This window comes from Balaenoptera acutorostrata, chromosome 3 (genome assembly GCF_949987535.1).
Source record: "Balaenoptera acutorostrata chromosome 3, mBalAcu1.1, whole genome shotgun sequence".
In the NCBI taxonomy this organism is placed as follows: domain Eukaryota; kingdom Metazoa; phylum Chordata; class Mammalia; order Artiodactyla; family Balaenopteridae; genus Balaenoptera; species Balaenoptera acutorostrata.
Window position 1 is genome coordinate 112,799,168 of NC_080066.1, and position 19,889 is coordinate 112,819,056.

Sequence of the window (19,889 nt, forward strand, 5' to 3'; positions counted from 1 at the left end):
TCCATCTCAGTGATAAGGGGTGTGGAGGAGGGGGACAGCTTCACAAAGGGAAATTTATGCCCTGCTTTTAGTTAGACAGGGGGGCAGAGAGTTCTTCCTGTGTCTGCTTTTTCTCAATTGTCTTCAGCTCAAAATAATCTTTATGCTAAAGTGGCATATTTTGGGGTGGTATATACACATCTTTTATTTTATGGCTTCTAAGTTTCCTTTCTTCTGTAAGAAGTCCCTTCTAACCTAAAGTCATAGTTATTCTTCTAATTTTTCTCCCATTTCATTTTAATTGTATTTTTTATATTTCAATCTATAATCCTTCTAGAATTTATTTTGGCCTATGGTGCAAGGTGGAGGCCTAACTCTGTATCTTCCGTATAGCCAGTTATTGCCATTTGTTGTTAATTTATGAACAAAAACATCCTTTTCCCACTAAACTGAAATGTCACCTTTGTATCAGCGTACAACTTAATTTTTCTGATTCTCTCTGCATTTGAATTTTTTTTCACTATCACTCTTTGATTATAGTAGCTTTGTGGTAAGTTTTTCTATTTAGTAATATAAATTGTCTACTCCCAGCTTTTGCTAATCTTCTTTTTTAAATGTCTTAACGATTCTTAAATACTCATTCTCCATTTACAAATATTGAAATTAGTTATGTTCACCAATTATATTTTTTAAAACATCAGGTCCTATACTTTTCTTTAAAATATATTTCTAGCCATTTTATTGTTATTGTAACTCATGTTGGTTGTAGTAAGAACCTTTCAAAGTAGGGTCCAGGAGTGCTTCTGCCAAAGCATTTTGTATTGGCTCTTGTGTGTGAGCTGAGGACCACTGGTCCCAGGAGTGCTTTTGTTTCGTTTTCTGCTGCCTAAGGAGTGAATAGAAGGAGGAAGGCAGGGAAGAGAGAAAGTTCCATTAGCTATGATTCAGATTTTCTATGAATTCAGTTCTCAGCTAGCTCAGACTCCTGAAGGGTTATCAGAAACTACATAAAATTCTTTGTTCTTTTTTTTTCAGTTTTTGCAGCTTTTATTAAGTGCAATATTCACATCAATATATTTCAGTTAATTAAAAAAAATTATTAGCTATCAGAATGTCCAGTCCAATGGCCATATTTGTTAGATTTAAATATGTCCTGTAGTGAATATTTTCTTTAAAAAGTTCTTAAGTCTGGATTTACTCAGGCTCCTTGAAATAGTCAGTGGGTATTTATTGCAGATCTTCTTTGTTCATGAAATACTGTAACATTACTTGAATACTGATTGTATTCAAATTCACCTGCACTCACTCTTGGTAAAAAAGGGAATAACAGTTTAAATATGCAAATACCTTGATATTCCATTCAATAAACACTAGCCCTAGGCAATTTATACATTAAGCCTGACCAGTCCTACGAGAAAAATATGTCAGTGACTTTAAGGCGCTCTCTATTGCTGAGGAAAAATTAATCTCATTGGACTGACTGATGGCAGGGCTGCTGGTTGATGATAACTTTGTCAACATTTTGGTGGAAAAAACTGAAGAATTCATTAAGGGTCCTAAAGAAGGACTGACTAAAAAAAGAAAAACTCAGAGGACAAACATTAAAAAAACAAAACAAAACCTGCTTATATAGTCATATTTAAAAAATCATATATCTAGGGCTTCCCTGGTGGCGCAGTGGTTAAGAATCCACCTGCCAAGGCCGGGGACACGGGTTCGAGCCCTGGGCTGGGAAGATCCCACATGCTGCGGAGCAACTGAACCCGTGCGCCACAACTACTGAGCCTGCGCTCTAGAGCACGTGAGCCACAACTACTGAGCCCGTGTGCCACAACTACTGAAGCCTGCGCGCCTAGAGCCCGTGCTCCGCAACAAGAGAAGCCACCGCGTGAGAAGCCCACGCACCGCAACGAAGAGTAGCCCCCCTTGCCGCAACCAGAGGAAAGCCCGCATGCAGCAACAAAGACCCAACACAGCCAAAAATAAAATAAAATAAAATAAAATAAAATAAAAAATAATGTATCTATATATTCTATCTATATATACTATACATATTTTTATGATTGTTTGGGGAGTTTTTCAAGGGCACTTTGAGTACATTTAACTTTTTTTTTTTGGCTGCACTGTGCAGCTTGCAGGATGTTAGTTCCCCGACCAGGGATTGAACCCTGGCCATGGCAGTGAAAGCACCCAGTCTTACCTAGTGGACCACCAGGGAATTCCCTGAGTATATTTAACTTTTGCTTGCAGATTAACTTGAGAATTTAATTCCTGTGAAGGATGGAACTTAATGGTGGGAAGGTGCCAAGAATTATGAAAAATATAGGAAAATATATGACATAGTTTCTGCCTTCAAGGAACTTGAAACAGCAATATATTTAATGGGGCAGTATTACAAATGTGGGACATTAAGTAATACAGCATATCATGAATGACAAAATGTGTGGTCAAACCATTACTATGTAACTGCTGAATGAATTGATGAATGAATGAATGGACACAGATTATTCAAACATTATACATTTCCCCATTTATTAAACCTGATTCTTCATCTAGAATATACTCAATTTCTAGCAATCTTCTTTTAAAAGCAATTAAAATTGCAAGAGTAAAACATGCTTATTTAAAAAATTCAGCTGGTTATAGAGCAAAAGTTTCTTCCCGTCCCCATTCACCAATGGGGTAACATTTTACAGTTTATGTATCCAAATTTTGTATGCCATACACATACACATACTTTAAAAGGATGCTATATATATATATATATATATATATATATATATATATATATAGTCTTTCTGAAGCTGATTTTCAATTGAGTACCTACTGATCTACATCATTATTTTTAGTGCCTGCACAGTGTCAGTATATCAGCTACTAAATTATCATAACTTACAGTATTTAATCATTTCCTTATTGGTAAACACGTAGGTTATTTTCTACTTTCCACTGTTAAAAACAGTACATCACTTAATAGCTTTACACACCCTTATGTCAGATTATCTATAAAATAAATTCCCAGAAATCTAGTGAATCTTTCAAATTTCAGTTTGATAGAGTCTGAAGATGTTCTGTTATGGCTTGGTTTGAACTGATCAGTTTAGGTCAATCGATGCTCTTAGATGTGAGGATGATCTGGTGGTAACATCAAGATCAGAGTTAGAGGGTTTTTTTGTTTGTTTGTTTTTGCCTAACAACATGTTGTCTGTCCTTCCTTTCCTTTCTGTACACTTTTCGGATCAAGGACACATTGCGCGGTCCTTGGCAAAGGAAAATGACACTGTTGTCCCAAGAATCTCATAGGACAACCACATAGTAATCTTGTAAAATGGTCTGTAAGAGGGGGGGAAAAATTTGTCGCTTTCTAACACTTATCCTCAAAAATGTTATTTGGGACCAGGAACCTTTCCGACCACTCCATTTTCAATCTGTTGCTGGAATAAGGTGATTGGCGCACTTGGCTTTTTGTCTCCCTCAAACAGGGGAGGGAAAGAGGTTAAAAGCCCTGACTGTGCCGCGACAGGTCTCAGGAGACCCAAAGAAACCCCGTACTAAGTATGCGGAGGGTTCGTTTCTTCCTTCCGGCTGTAGCTCGTGCTTAAGAGACGGCAGAGGGGTAAAAACGTCCGGACTCGGTTAGTGCTTTTATTCTCTCCTTTCCTGGAAGTGAAGAAAATTCAGCATGTCTCGATCCACTTCAGAAACAAGAGGATCCTCTCACGAGCCACCCGGCAGCAACACCAACCCCGCTCCCGCACTTCTCTCTGGACCTAAGTAGGGAGAGAGACAAAAGAAACTGAACGGAAAAGGACCGAGCAGAGACGGCACTCCGCGGAATAACAGCGGTGGGCGCCTCGCCCTTCCACAACTCCCGCGTCGCCGCGGGCCCCGCCTTTCAGGGGCGGAGCTGAGCCCTCCTTCCGGGTTGCAGGCGGAAGTGGACGAATTTGAATTGTGTGGGCCGTTGGATGGGGCAGCTCCCGGATGGCGTGTGGCGCAGCGCGAGAAGGGAAAAGTGACACGGCCGCTCTGGAACTTCTGCCCAGCGCGCCTCGGTGAGTGGATGGCGAACGGCAAGGAACTGAGTATTTCAGGGGGAGAAGCGGAACCGTCGGATGGCACAGGGGGTCGGGAGGCGGGACAGTATAGCGGGGGCCTCGGAGTGCCTTTGGGGGTGTCGGGTGGTGGGGCCGGACGTGGGGACTTTGGGAAGTCGGGGCAGACGGTTGGCGCACACAGGCCAACTCTATAGAGTACTGAGGATTCAGAAGCCAGACCGCCCCCGAGATTAAACCTTGTTTAATCTCTGACTTTCTGGTAATCGCAGTTCAGTATTTCCGCCAATTCGTCTCGAACGCTGAAGCTTCAACAGTAGTTATTGCTAAAGCTTTACCGTAAGCAAAAGAATCTTTCTTTATTAAAGATGGAAGGTTGGGGGCAGGTTTAGAATGAAGAGATCCTCTGGGGGAATCCGAGTACCTCCGAAGAGGAGTAGTCTTTATTACTCTGGACCGCAGGTAATTGACAGCCTTTGAAATGCCTGGTGGGGATTTAAACTGAAATCTGAGTATCCTTTGTGTTCAAAACACGGATATTTTTCTTTCACGGTTGACGTTTTTCACGTAACGCAAAAATCCGAGACTCTTGCTCATTTAAACTGGCTATGTTGTAACAGCGGTGATTCACAGGGGTCTTAGTTTGCTAACAATAGGGATGAGGTTTAGTTCCACAGACCTGCCTTTTCACCCCCTTCATTCATTGGCCAACTGGGTTATTGGGGAGTCATTTTGAAAGTACTCTACTAATGTTTCCAGCTTCGGGTTTTCTCTGTTTCGGTTTTTTGTTTTATTTATTTTTAATGACTGACTATCTCAGATATCAAACTCTAACCTACTAACAAAGTCATGCTTTCTGGAATAATTTAAATGTGTATCCTACATGTAAACTATAAGTGAGCATTTAAGTGTGTAGAAATTTTATATCTTGCCTTATTGAAAACTGTCAGAGTAATTTTGTTGCTTTATAGGATCAGATATTTTATGCTTCTTTTAAGGTTTTAACACCAGGGTATCTTACCATATAAATGTATAAATTTCTTTTAAAAAGTAGGATTTAATAATATTCAGAATAAACGTTCCTTCATCCATGCTGGCTACTCCTACTCTCCCATCCCTGGTAATGAACTTTTGTTTCGTTATTAGCCAGGAAAAATAAATTTAAATATTCAGTAGTTATCGTTAAAATTTAAACATTTTGTGTAGGACTGCAGCAAAGATATAAGCTATACTTTGTTAAGCTTTGCTTATTCAAACCTTAAGATTCTGTTTATTTCATATAAGCTACCAGCAAATGGTAATTTCCAAAAAAGGTTAGTCTCTACATTTTAATCTGTTCCTTTTCCTTACCTGGACTCTTTTCTTTGGATTTTTGCTCTATCTACCTAAATCAGTGAGTTTCAACTTTTATTGTGTACACATTACCTTGAAGGGTTTGTCAAGTGCTGATTCCTGTATTTCCGATCTCAGAGATTCTGATCCCATAGGTCTGGAGGATGGGGTTCTGTAAATTTAACTTGAAGGTTAGAAAACTTGACCAGAATTTTTAAAACACTGACTTGATCTTTCTTAGAGAGGCATTGTAATATGTTGGTTAAGGGCATGAAACTGGACCCAGATTGCTTGCATTTGAATTTCATCTCCACGACTTGGTAGTTGCCTGACCCTAAGGAAGCTGCTTAACCTTTCAGTGCTTCCGATTCCCTCAACTATAGTGGAGATAATAACAATACCTATCTTGTAGGGCTGTTGGGAGAATCAAATGAATCAGTACGTATTAAAATCTTAGAATAGTGTGTGGCACATAGTAAATGATACATATATCTCCTATTATATTGGGTAACTAAGCATTGTGCAGTATTTACATTCATTATCTCATTAATCTTCGCAAATAACACTGAGATATGTACTGGAATTTTCACATAAGAAAACTGAGGCTAAGAGAGGTTCTGTAATTTGTTCTCACACAACTAGTAAAATGTTTAACTGGGGTCAAAAACTAGATTTAGTTAGAAAATTTATAACTGTTACTGATTGATTGATTGTAATGCTTCCTGCCCCTGTCTGCAATCTCTCCTTCCAAATGTTGCTCTATAAAAATCTCTGATGGCTTCCCATTGTCTACCATATATATTTCAAATTTCTTAGCTTTTTCTTTTTTCTTTTTTTTTTTTTTTACAAAGCCCTTCTCAATCTGGTTCCAACCTCTGTTTTTAAGAATCAGCTTCATCCGCGATGAGGAGTGGACCCCACTTGCCGCAACTGGGGGAAGCCCTCGCACAGAGGCGAAGACCCAACACAACCAAAAATAAATAAATTAAAAAAAAAAAAAAAAAAAGAATCAGCTTCATAATATTCCACCATTTTTTTCCAACCTGTGATGTTCTGTCATACTACCACAATTCTCCAAATCTATTCTCTATCATGTTTATGCATACTTAGCCATTGACCTTTTTTATTTCTCCTTAAAATTTTATCCAGTGGGTTTCACATACTTTCCTAGACTTCCCCCAGTAGAGTGCTTCTTCCTCAGTGCAGTTTAGTTGCAAACAAAATAGCACTAGACTGAGAGCTCCCATCTTCTTTGTCTCTGTATCTGCAATTCTAGGTGCAGAACAGTGAGTAAGTATCCTTACAGTCTGAAACTGTGTATGTTCAGGGTGTGTTAACAGTTTTAACACATTGTATCTTATTAAGCTGAAAAAGTTAAAAATTAAAAGATGACAATATAATTCTGTGTAGGTTAGTAGAGGGATTTTAGTGATAGCATATAGTTTGTAAATTTCACAACTATGGAAAAATAAGTATTGAAATTGTAGGCTCAGAAGACATGTCATGTGGGAAAAAATTTAGAGCAGTATTTGCTAATATTCACAGAACTCCAAATGTTTTATACATATTTCTCACTTAGCCTTTACAGCCGTTTTATTATTATCCCTATATTAAGGTGAAGAAACTGAAGCACTGAAAGATTTAGTAACTTTAAAAAAAAAAGCTTTTTTTTTTTTTGTCTGTTTGTTTTTGGGTTTTTTTTGCATTTAATTTCCTCCTGTGCAGGATTTTTTTTTTAATTATAAGAATGATATATGTTAAGTGTAATTTAAGAATTAACTTTATAACAGAGAATTAGCCTCATTTGTACATGAATGTTCACTTCTACAGTAATTCAATTCTATATATATATATATATATATATATTTTTTTTTTTTTTTTTTTTTTTTTTTGGCCACACCACACAGCATGCGGGATCTTAGTTCCCTGACCAGGGGTCGAACCTGCACCCCCTGCAGTGGAAGTGTGGAGTCTTAACCACTGGACTGCCAGGGAAGTCCCAACATTAATTCAATTCTAAATTAAGGAAATATTGGGAAATTAAAACCAGAAACGTTTGCCTTTCCTTTTCAGTTTGAACAGATAAGACTGTTACCTGACCTCCTTGCCCACAACCTTTTCTTTGAAAACCTGCCAACGTTGTAGGCACATCATTCTAAGGACCAGTGGGCAGTGGGTAAGGGGTTGGACTAAGGAGCATATGATCCTAATAATGCTCTCATCCCACATACCTTCTCCAGCCAAAGTAGCACCATGTATTTGAATCAGAGCTGAATATCTGATGCAGGCTAAACCATTCACATTGTTTCTTCTTGAATTTGGAATTGGGATACCAAGAAACTATTGGTAACCAAGCTGGAAAGGTCTTTATGTGCTGAGATGACAATGGAGTGATGAAGAAACATGAACAGTGCGCATAGGGAGCCAATATATAGAGAGGGAGGGAGGGAAAACCTATTTCTGGAAGACTAGCTATAAAGTAAGTCAATATAAACATAACTTTATTGCTTTTCCTTTTTTTAAGACTATATTTTTATTTTTTATTTTTTAAGACAAAACATAACTTTCAAATATTTTTTATAAACACATTTTACATGAAGCAAAAAAGTTTATTCATTACTGTATTAACTAATTAGGGTTTTCAACTGTTTTTTTTAAATTAATATTTATTGGAGTATAGTTGCTTTATAATGTTGTGCTAGTTTCTGCTGCACAGCAAAGTGAATCAGCTATATGTATACATATATCCCCTCTTTTTTGGAGTTCCTTCCCATTTAGGTCTCCACAGAGCATTGAGTAGAGTTCCCTGAGCTGTACAGTGGGTTCTCATTAGTTATCTATTTTATACATAGTATCAGTAGTGTATTTATCTCAATCCCAATGTCCCAATTCATCCCACCCCCCTTCTTTCCCCCCTTGGTGTCCATATGTTTGTCCTCTACATCTTTGTCTCCATTTCTGCTTTGCTAATAAGAAGGAGTATATTTTTATAGGAGCAGTTTTAGGTTCACAGCAAAATTGAGGGGAAGATGGTAGAGATTTCCCATGTACCCCACCCCCACACATGCATAACCTCTCCCATTATCAACATCCCCCGCTAGGGTGGTACATTTGTTATAACTGATGAGCTTACATTGACACAAGGTAATCACTCAAAGTCTATAGTTTAAATTATTGTTCACTCTGGGTGTTATACATTCTATGGGTTTGGACAAATGAATGATGACATGTATCTATTATTATGGTATCATACACAGTATTTTCACTGTTTTAAAAATCATATGTGCTTCACCTACTCATCCCTCCTTTGCCCTTTGTAACCACTGATCTTTTTACTATCTCCATAGTTTTGCCTCTTCCAGAATATCATATAGGTGGAATCATACAGTATGTAGCCTTTTCAGATTGGCTTCTTTAACTTAGTAATATGCATTTAGGTTTCCCCCATGTCTTTTCATGGCTTGATAGCTTTTTTTTTTTTTCTTAGCACTGAATAATATTTCATTGTCTGGGTGTACCATAGTTTGTTTATCTGTTCATCTACTGAAGGAGATCTTAGGTGCTTCCAGGTTTTGGCAATTATGAATAAAGATGCTGTAAACATCTGTGTGAAGGTTTTGATGTGGACATAAGTTTTTACCACCTTTGGGTAAACACCAAGGTGAGTGTTGTCCTTACTGATTCTCTTTGTGCCGGATCTATCCATTTCTGATAGAGGGGATGTTGAGGGCTCCAACTAGGGTTGTGTATTCATCTGCTTCTCTTTGCAGTTCTATTAGTTTTTGCCTCATATATTTTAACATTCTGTTGTTAGGTACATACATGTTAAGTATTTTATACCTTCTTGGGAAATTGACCCCTTTATCATTATGTAATGTCCTTCTTTATTCCTGATAAATTTCCTTACTTTGAAGTCTGCTGTTTCTGAAATTAATATAGCTACTCCTGCTTTCTTTTGATTAATGTTAGCATGGTATATTTTCTCCATCTGTTTACTTTTAATCTGTGTATAAAGTGGACATCTTGAGACAACGTATAGTTAGGTCTTATTTTTTGATCCACTCTGACAAATCTTTTTTTTTTTTAACATCTTTATTGGAGTATAATTGCTTTACAATGGTGTGTTAGTTTCTGCTTTATAACAGTGAATCGGTTATACATATACATGTATCCCCATATCTCTTCCCTCTTGTGTCTCCCTCCCTCCCACCCTCCCTATCCCACCCCTCTAGGTGGTTACAAAGCACTGAGCTGATCTCCCTGTGTTGTGCGGCTGCTTCCCACTAGCTATCGGTTTTACATTTGATAGTGTATATATGTCCATGCCACTCTCTCACTTTGTCCCAGCTTACCCTTCCCCCTCCCCGCGTCCTCAAGTCCATTCTCTAGTAGGTCTTCGTCTTTAAATCTGTCTTTTAATTGGTGCATTTAGACCATTGACGTTCAAAGTGATTATTGATATAGTTAGATTAATGGCTACCATATTTGTTACTGTTTTCTATTTGCTACCCTTGTTCTTTGTTCCTATATTTGTCTCTACTCTTTTTCTGTCTTTTGTGATTTTTTTTAAACAAGGATCTGTCTTTTCATTTATTTATTTTTATTTATTTATTTATTTTGGCTGCATTGGGTCTTCGTTGTGGCATCTGGGATCTTTGTTGCAGCATGCAGGATCTTTTTTTGTTGTTGCAGCACATGGGCTCTTTGTTGCAGTGTGTGGGCTTCTCTCTAGTTGTGGCCTGTGGGTTTTCTCTCTCTAGTTGTGGTGCACGGGCTCCAGAGTGTGTGGGTTCTGTAGGTTGCGGCATGTGGGCTCTCTAGTTGAGGTGCACATGCTCAGTAGTTGTGGTGTGCACGGGCTTAGTTGCCCTGCGGCATGTGGGATCTTAGTTCCCCAACAAGGGATCGAACCTGCATCCCCTGCATTTGAAGGCGGATTCTTTACCACTGGACTGCCAGGAAAGTCCCTGCTTTTTGTGATTTTAACTGAGCATTTTATGTGATTTTCTCTCCTTTCTTAAGATATCAGTTATACTCTTTTAACTTTTTTTAGTGGTTGCCCTAGAGTTTGCAGTACACAACTAATACATAATCAAATACATGGGTGCTATTGTTATTTTGAAAAACTGTTAACTCATTATTAAGAATAAGAAAAATAAAACAGTTTATTTTACCTTTACTTATTCTTTGCCTGATACTTTATGTAGATCTGAATTTCTGATCTATATCATTTTCTTTCTCTCTCAAGAACTTTTAACATTTCTCACAAGGCAGGTTTACTGGCAAAATATTCCATCAGTTTTTGTTTGAGGAAGTCTTTATTTCTCTTACATTTCTGAAGGGTAATTTCACAGGATACAGAATTCTAGGTTGGTTTTTCTCCTCCCTCCCACCCCCCAATGCTTTAAATATTTCACTCCACTCTCTTTTTGCTTGCATTGTTTCTGAGAAGTTGGATATAATTCCTGCCTTTGTTCCTCTATAGGTAAGATTTTTTTTCCCCCTGTAGCTTTTTTTCAGGATTTTTTTCTTTACCATTGATTTTCTGTAGTTTGAAATGATAGACCTAGGTGTAGTTTTTTGGCAGTTATCCTGCTTGGTTTTCTGGAACTTTCTGGATCTGTGGTTTGGTATCTGACATTAATTTGTTATTGTTTCAAATATTTCTCCTGTTCCTTTCTCTCTTCTGGTATTCCTAGAACACTTTTGTTACACTGTCTGTGGTGTCTCACAGTCCTTGGATATTATGTTGTTTTTTTTCAGTTTTTGTCCTCTTTGCTTTTTAGTTTTCAAAGCTTCTGTCGAGTTATCTTTAAGCTCAGAGGTCTCTCCTCAGCCTTGTCCCATCTACTAGTAATCCTATCAAACAATTCTTCGTTTCCATTAATATTTTTGATCTGTAGCATTTCTTTCTGATTCTTTCTTAGAATTTCCATTTCTCTGCTTACATTGCCTGTCTGGTCTTGTGTATTGTCTACTTTATCCATTAGCGCCCTTAGCATATTAATCATAATTTCAAATTCCTGTTCTGATAAATCCAACATCCCTGTCATGTTTGGTTCTGATGTTTGCTCTGCCTTTTCAAATTGTGCTTTTTGCTCTTTGATATGTCTTGTAAGTTTTTTCTTGATAGCCAGACATGAGGTACTGAGTAAAAGGAATTGTTGTAAATAAGCCATTAGTACCATGGTGGTAAGGTGTGGAAGAAGGGGAAGTGTTTTATAGTCCTGTGATTTAAGTCTCAGTCTTTTTGTGAGCCTATGCCTCTGGACTTTGAAGTTCACAAGTATCTCAGCTTTTTTCTCCCCTCTTATGTGGGATGGCTACATTATGCTGGAGTTGGGTGTTTCCTTTCCCTGGGTCATTTAGGCTCTGATAATACCCCAGCAGCTTAGGCTCTGGTTAACTAGTTTCTCTTGAGGGCAGGCCTTATTAAGAAGAACAGAGTGCTTTGGTGTATTTCAAAATGGCACCTTTTCCCCTCCCCTTGCCAAAATCACAAGGGGATTTTTCTCTGATATTTACTGTGGACCCTCGCTGAGTTCCTGGTGATAAATCTCACAGTATTGTGAGAGGCCCCATGATTGGATGCCCCTTGAGTTTTTAACTCTCAAAGTTGTCCACACTGAGCCTCCAGCAATCAATTAGTCAATTATAGTTCAGGTTTTCCCACTGCAGTGCTGGATCCTACAGCAGTTTCAGCTGGTAACTCTGCTCAGGTAAGCTGTGACTCCCTGTATTCACCTTTCTCTCCAGTCTTGGAGGCAGTGGCTTGCTGTGTCCTCCCTTCTTACAGATCCAAGAAGTGTTGTTGGTTTTTCAGTCTTTTCAGCTCTTGCTCTTTGGATGGGGGGATGACTTACAAGCTTCTTACCTGGTGCTTTTCCTTTTAATTTAAATAAATATCTTTATTTTTTAATGGTGGTTGTTAACTTTTAAACATCTGTCTGGTAATATAATAGTATAGAATAAAATTAACCCATTTTAAGAGTATATAGTTCAGTGAGTTTTAGTAATTGTATTTCATTATATGAATATTCCACTATTTGTTTTATCAGTTGTCTGTTGATAGGCATTTAGGTTGTTTATAGTTTTTGGCTATTACAGGTAAAACAGCTATGGACATTTGTGTACAGTGAACATATGCCTTTATTTCTCTTGGTTGTGTCATATGGTAGGTGTCCATTTAACTTTTTTTATTGTAATAAAATTCACATTCATAAAATTAACCATTTTGAAGTATACAATTCAGTGCCATTTAGTACATTCACAGTGTTGTGCAACCATCACCTCTGTCTAGTTCCAAAACATTTTCATCACCCCAAAAGGAAAACTCATACCCATTAGGCAGTCACTTCACATTTCCTATTTCGCCATCCCTAGGAACCACAAATCTGCTTTATGTCTCTATGGATTTACCTATTCTAGATATTTCATATAAGTGGGATTATACAATATCTGACCTTTTGTTTCTGGCCTCTCTTACTTAGTATGTTTTTGAGGTTCATCCATGTTGTCGCATAAATCAGTACTACATATTTTTTAATAGCGGAATAATATTCTATTGTATGGATATACCACATTTTGTATACCTGTTAATCAGTTGACAGACAAATGAGTTGTTTCTGTTTTTTAGCTATAGTGAATAGTGCTGTTATGAACATCTTTGTACAAGTTTTTGTTTGAATACCTGTTTTCAAATCTTTTCAGTAAGTACAGGTTTCCCCAGCCATCTGAAAGTAGAACATTCCTGTGGAACCTTTTGTAGGCTGAAATAGCATAGAGTGAAGAAGTAATTATCTTTTTTTATAAAGGTGAAAATCTTTTTTTTGATTTCTTTGGTTAGCAAAAACAGGTATTAATACAGGTCTTTTGTAGAAGTGAAGTGGCATAAAGGGAACTTTTGACAAGTGGGGAATACCTGTACCTAGTGTGATTGTTGGGTGATGTGGCAACTCTCTGATGTGTTGAACAACTGCCAAACTGTTGGTCCATAGTAGCTGTACCATTTTACATTCCCATTAGCAATGTATGAGGGTTCCAATTTCTCCATATCCTTTGCAGTGCTTATTTTAAAAAATTATCATCACCTTAGCAGGCATCAAGTGGTATTCTCATTGTTGTTTTCATTTGCATATCCCTAAGGAGTAATGATGTTGAGCATTTTTTTATGTGCTTGTTGACCATTTAAGTATTTTCTTTGGAGAAATGTCTATTCAGATCCTTTCCCTATTTTTAAGTTCTGTTATTTGTCTTTTTGTTGTTGAGTTCTAAGAGTTTCTTACATATTCTGGATATTAGATCCTTATCAAGTATATGATTTTCAAATATTTTCTTCCATTTTGGGGATTGTGTTTTCACTGTCTTGATTACGTAGTCCAATTTATTTATTTATTTATTTGCTGCTATGATTTTGGTGTCATACATAAGGAACCGTTGCCAAATCCAAGGTCGTGAAGATTTACATAATACTATGTTTTCTTTTAAGATTTTTATAGTTTTGGCTCTTAACTTACTAAATCTTGAATCCATTTTGAGTTAATTTTTGTATCTAGTGTGAGGTAGAGGTCCAACTTTATTCCTTTACATGAGGCTACCCAATTGTCACAGCACCATTTGCTGAGGAGACTATTCTTTCTCCATTCAATGGTTTTGACATCCTTGTTGAAAATTAATTGATCATATATGTATGTGTTTATTTCTTGACTCTTAACTTTTTCTCTATGTTTTTCCTTATGCCAGTCCCATCCCACCTTTTTTAAATTACTGTAGCTTTGTAGTAAGTTTTCAAATTGGGAAGTATGATTCATTCAACTTTTTCTTTTTGCATTGTTTTGACTATTCAAGGTCCCTTGTAATTTCTTATGAATTTTAGGATCAGGTTTTCCATTTCTACAAAAATGGCCATGGATTTTGATAAGGATTACACTGAATCTGTAGATTGCTTTGGGGAGTATGGCCATCTTAACAATATTAAGTCTTTCAACCATGAACAGAGTTCTTTCCATTTATTTGGGTTCTTTAATTTCTTTTTGCAATATTTAATGGCTTTCAGTGTACAAATCTTGCACCTCTTTGTTACATCTATTCCTAAGTAGTTCATTCTTTTTGATGGTATTGTAAATGAAATGGATTTCTTAATTTTCTTTATGGATTGTTCTTTGCTATCGTGTAGAAATTTGTCTGATTTTTTTGTGTGTTCACCTTGTGTCCTGCCACTTTGCTGAATTTGTTTATTAACTCACAGTGTTTTATGAATTCATTAGGATTTCCTGCATATAAGATCATGGCTTCTGCAAGAAGAGCTACTTCTTGCTTTCAGTTTGGATGCTTTTTATTTCTTTTCTTGCCTAATTGTTCTGGCTAGAACTTCTAGTACAATGTTGAATAGATATGGTGAGAGTGAACATCATTGTTTTGCTCTGGATCTTATGTGGAAAGTTTCCAGTTTTTCACCATTGAGTTTGATGTCAGCTGGGTTTTTCAAAGATGCTCTTTATCATGCTGAGGAAGTTGCCTTCTATTCCTAGATTGATGAGTATTTTTTATCATGAAAGAGTGTTGGATTTTGTCAAATGACTAGTCTAGCTAAAGGTTTGTCAATTTAGTTGATCTTTTTAAGGAACCAACTTTTGATTTTACTCTCTTGTTTTTCTTTTCTTTACATTTATCTCCACTCTAATCTTTATGAATTCTTTCCTTCTACTAGGTTTGGTTTTAGTTTGCTCTTCTTTTTCTAGCTCCTTGAGGTATAAAGTTAAGTTATTGTTTTGGGATCTTCTTTTTCAGTGTCTGCATTACAGACGTAAATTTCCCTCTGATCACTTTTTGCTGTATACTGTAGATTTTTAGTATGTTATGTTCTCATTTTCATCAGTCTCTAAGTATTTTCTAATTTCCCTGTGGTTTCTTCTTCCCTCTTTTGCTTGTTTAAGATTGTGTTGTTTTATCCCTACATTTTTGAGAATTTTTCAGTGTTCCTTCTTTCATTTGCTTGTTGGCCATGTCCTATTTCTTTTCTGAAGTGTATGTTCAACTCCCAAGCTCATTTTTTGAGGCCAACATTACCCTGATACCAAAGCCAGCTAAAGACACTACAAGAAAAGCGAACTATAGGCCAATATCCCTGATGAGTATAGATGCAGAAATTCTCAGCAAAACACTAGCAAACTAAATTCAGCAGCACATTAGAAGGATCATACATCATGACCAACCAGGATTTATCCCTGTGTGCACACTAATGGAAGGAGAAATAAAAATCAAAGTCATCTCAAAAGGTGCAGGAAAACGTTTAACAAAATTTAACATCCCTTCGTGATAAAAATTCTCAACAAATTGGGTATAGAAGGGATGTACCTCAACATTATAAGGGCCGTACATGACAAGCCCACAGCTAACATCATACTCAACGGTAAAAGGTTGAAAACTTTTCCTGTAAGATCAGGAACAAGATAGGGTACCCACTCTCTCCACTCCTATTCAGTATAGTACTGGAAGTCCTAGCCAGGGCAGTCAGGCAAGAAAAAGTTATATCCATGAGAAAAAGAAAGTTTTTATCCATGTCAGAAAAGAGGAAGTAAAAATGTCTGTTTGCAGAGGACATGATCTTATTTATTGAAAATCCTAAGGATCCCACCAAAAAAACTGTAAGAACAGCCATGCAGCTAGAATGAGAGGGAGTTTGGCTTACTTTATTGTGTTAGTTATCTATTGCTGTGTAACAAATCACTCCAAAACTTGGTGCCTTAAAACAACAGACATTTATTATCTGACAGTTTCTGTGGGTCAGAAATTCGGGAGCAGCTTAGCTGTGTGGTCTGCCTTAGGGTCTCCCATGAAGTTGCTCTCAGGCTGTCAGCCAGGCTGCAGTCTTATGAAGGCCTGAGTGGGGCTGGACAATTTACTTCTAAAATGGCTCACTCGTATGATGTGGGTAAATGCCTCAGTTCTTTGCCAAGCAGACCTCTCCAAGCAGCACCTTAAAAGAAAGCCTTTATGACGTGGCAGCCAGTTTCCACCAGTGCAGGTGATCCATGACAGAGAGCAAGGAGAAAGTCATGATGCCTTTTATAACCTGGTTACACTTTGTCATTTCTGCCAGGCTTTTTGGTGGAAGTTACTAAGCATAGCCACAGTCAAGGAGAAGGAAATCAGGCTCCACATTTTGAAGGGGGAGGAGTATCAAACTGGTGTCACTGACCAAGTGGAGGTAAGCAGTGCAAGAGACTCAGAATACCTCTTGATAGTGGCTTCCTGGAGCTCTTCATTAAATTGTTAATGATTTCTCAAGGAAGGGGGGAATGCTTTGATATTATTTCTAAGACCAAGACTGTTGTTAAGACTTGGGCTGTTATTGAGATATATACTTACCTAGCATTGTTTTCCTCCTTCCACTTAGGAAGTCTTAAAATTCATGTACTGGAAAGAAAACAAATGATAAAATCCAACTAAAAATATGTGAATTTTTTTTTCTGAAGTTTTGGTTTGGAGACTGTTGATTGAAATAAAGAAATTCATCACCAGGATTTAGCAACAAAAGTTTTATTTCGGATGCTGTGGATTAGTAAGAAAGCTGATGTGAACCAGTCAAAAATATGAATTTTGTAATATCTTTAGAACATTATCCGATTCGGGGATAACTTTTTTTTTCTTTTAATTTATTTATTTAATTTATTTATTTTTGGCTGCAATGGGTCTTTGTTGCCGTGTGCGGGCTTTCTCTAGTTGTGGAGAGCGGGGGCTACTCTTCATCGTGGTGTGTGGGCTTCTCATTGCGGTGGCTTCTCTTGTTGCGGAGCACAGGCTCTAGGCGCGTGGGCTCAGTAGTTGTGGCTCTTGGGCTCTAGAGCGCAGGCTCAGTAGTTGTGGGGCACGGGCTTAGTTGCTCCAGGGTATGTGGGATCTTCCCAGACCAGGGCTTGAACCCGCGTCCCCTGCATTGGCAGGCGGACTCCTCACCACTACACTACCAGGGAAGCCCTCAGGGGTAACTTTTAATTTGGTGTAATCTTTTTTATTTTAATAATTTATTTATATTTTTGGCTGCATTGGGTCTTCGTTGCGGTGCGTGGGCTTCTCACTGTGATGGCCTCCTCCACTGCGGAGCACAGGCTCCAGGCGCACGGGCTTCAGCAGTTGCAGCACTCAGGCTTCAGCAGTTGTAGCACGCAGGCCCAGCAGCTGTGGCTCGCGGGCTCCAGAGCGCAGGCTGAGCAGCTGTGGCACATGGGCCCAGCCACTCCACGGCACGTGGGAGCCTCCCAGACCAGGGCCTGAACCTGAGTACCCCTGCACTGGCAGGGGGACTCCCAACCACTGCGCCACCAGGGAAGTCCCTAATTTGATATAATCTTAAACTTAGAAAAAAGTTATATGAATAGTAAAAGGAACTCCTATATACCCTTTAAACAGGTTCACCAATTATTTATGTTTTGTGACATTTGCCTTATTCTTTCACCTCTCCTAGCCTAGTCAGCCTAAAACCACCAGGGATAAATCTGTAGTCTGATAAAATTAGGTTTGTTGACTCATTGCAATGAGAGAGGTCGCAGACCCGAGGAACCACAAGACTTCGCACCAAGCAAAGGGTAAAATAGATTTCCTATAACATATTGGAGAAGGGTGGCATTGACGTGAAATTTAAATGAAGTAGTGTTTTAATGGGGTCAAAGCGAAGCCAAGGCTGTGTGTAAAAGAGTCAACATCAGATCTGAGCTACGAAGTGGGCCTAGGGTGTTTCCTTGAAAACTACAAAAGTAAGAGGAGGACTGTTGTGTTCAGAAAGCTCTTATCTGTAGTTCTGTACCTCCGTTAGAAACCGAGATTTTTTCTCTCTATCAAAGTTGTTTACTTAGATCCTCTTAGCAAAAGTAGGATATTTCAGAAAGTTTACTTAAGTCCCTTCCAGTCATCTTCCCACTTGAGAGACAAACACTGTTCTAATATTTTTCATGATAGATTAGTTTTGCCTGTCCTAGAACTTCATATGAATGGAATGATGTGGATAAGAATAGTGTACAGTTTCTTTCACTTAGCATAATATTTATAAGATTCATCTGTTTTGTTGCATCCTGCAGCACTTGTTACCTTTTCATTGCTAAGTAGTATTGCATTTTATTAATATACTTCAATTTTTTTATCCATTTTCCTGTTGATAGACTTCTAGGCTGCCAGTTTTGGAGTATCATGAAGGTGGCTACTATGAACTTTTTTGTATAAAGTTTTTTGTCTATATGTTTTTTATTTCTCTTGGATGTATACCTGGGTGTGAAATTCCTACATCAAAGGCTAAGTTCATGGGCATATGTTTAACTTCTATAAAACTACTAAAACTTTTCAAAATGATTATTCCATTTTGATTATTGTTGATTATTCACATCAACAGTTTATGAGAGTTCCCCAGTTGTTTCATATCCTGTCCAATGTTTGGTGTTGATAGTCTTTTTAATCTTAGCCATTATTACAGGTATAAAGTAGTCTTTCATAGTGGTTTTAATTTTTATCATCTTAACTACCAGTGATGTTGAGCATATTTTCATTTGTTTATTGGCCATTTGTATATTTTCCTTCATGAAGTGTCTGTTCATGTCTTTTGCCCATTTCTTTAAATGTTTGCTTTATATTATTGTAGGAGTTCTTTATGTATTCTGGGTATAAGTCTTTGTCAGACACATCTTTTACAAATATTTTCTCCCAGTGTGTGGCATACATAATTCACTTTCTTAATGGTATCTTTTGATGAGTGGAAGCTTTTAGTTTTGATGAAGTATAATGCATTACTTTTTCTTTTAAAACTTTTATAGTTTTAGCTTTTACAGTAAGGTCTATGATCCACTTGAAATTAATTTTTATTTATGGTGTAAAGTGTGAATCTCAAGGTTCATTTGTTTTCCATGTGGAGATCCATTTTTTTCCAGCATCATTTGTTGAAAAGACTTTTCTTTTTCTCACTGAATTGCTTTGGTACCTTTGTTAAAAATCAAGTGACTGGAAAAGTCTGGGTCTGTTTCTAGGCTCTTTATTTTTGTTCCATTGGTCTATGTGGAATACTGTATATTAATACACTTTGAAAAACTATATAGAATACTTATTAGATTGGTACAAATAGGAAAAACCTTTCCCGTTCATGTTTTGATAGCACTGGAGAGCTTTCGTATGATCATCTTGTAGCCAGTGATATTTGGAGGCTTTTCAGCATGGTACTCTATATATTCCTATGCTACTTTTTTTGTGACATGCGAGATTGATGTTCACTTTTATTCTCTTCTATTGTAAAGATGAGAAAACACTTGTGTAGTACAGAGTTCTGAGGCTAGTAAGTAAGAAACTTCAGGTACCTTTCTTTAAGTAGCATAGCTGTCTATACATATATTATAAAGATCTAGACAGAACTTCATTGCACTGTCCAACCAAGAGAGATGCCTTGGGTCCTTGCATTGATAGTTTGAAGGGAAAGAGGAGGAGAAGACAGAGCCACGTAGAAATTGTGATTTCCTTATAAAGCAAAATTAGTCTATAACCGTG

General features: G+C 37.5%; 1 protein-coding gene across 5 annotated transcripts in view; it reads left to right on the forward strand.

Annotated features, from left to right (window-relative positions):
- The first annotated feature begins 3,894 nt into the window (after positions 1-3,894).
- G2E3 (G2/M-phase specific E3 ubiquitin protein ligase) overlaps positions 3,895-19,889 on the forward strand; it is a 54,834-nt gene continuing 38,839 nt past the window's right edge. For 2 of the 5 annotated variants that reach the window (XM_057543043.1, XM_057543045.1), the window contains exons 1-2: positions 3,925-4,034; positions 16,468-16,575. Coding sequence is in view for 2 of the 5 variants with exons in the window: in XM_007180672.3 (XP_007180734.1) it covers positions 3,964-4,034 (71 nt within the window). In the remaining 3 variants the exon portion in view is untranslated. Of the gene's footprint in view, positions 4,035-16,467; positions 16,576-19,889 lie in introns of all 5 variants that reach the window. The other 3 variants (XM_007180672.3, XM_057543044.1, XM_007180674.2) reach the window with 2 other exon arrangements.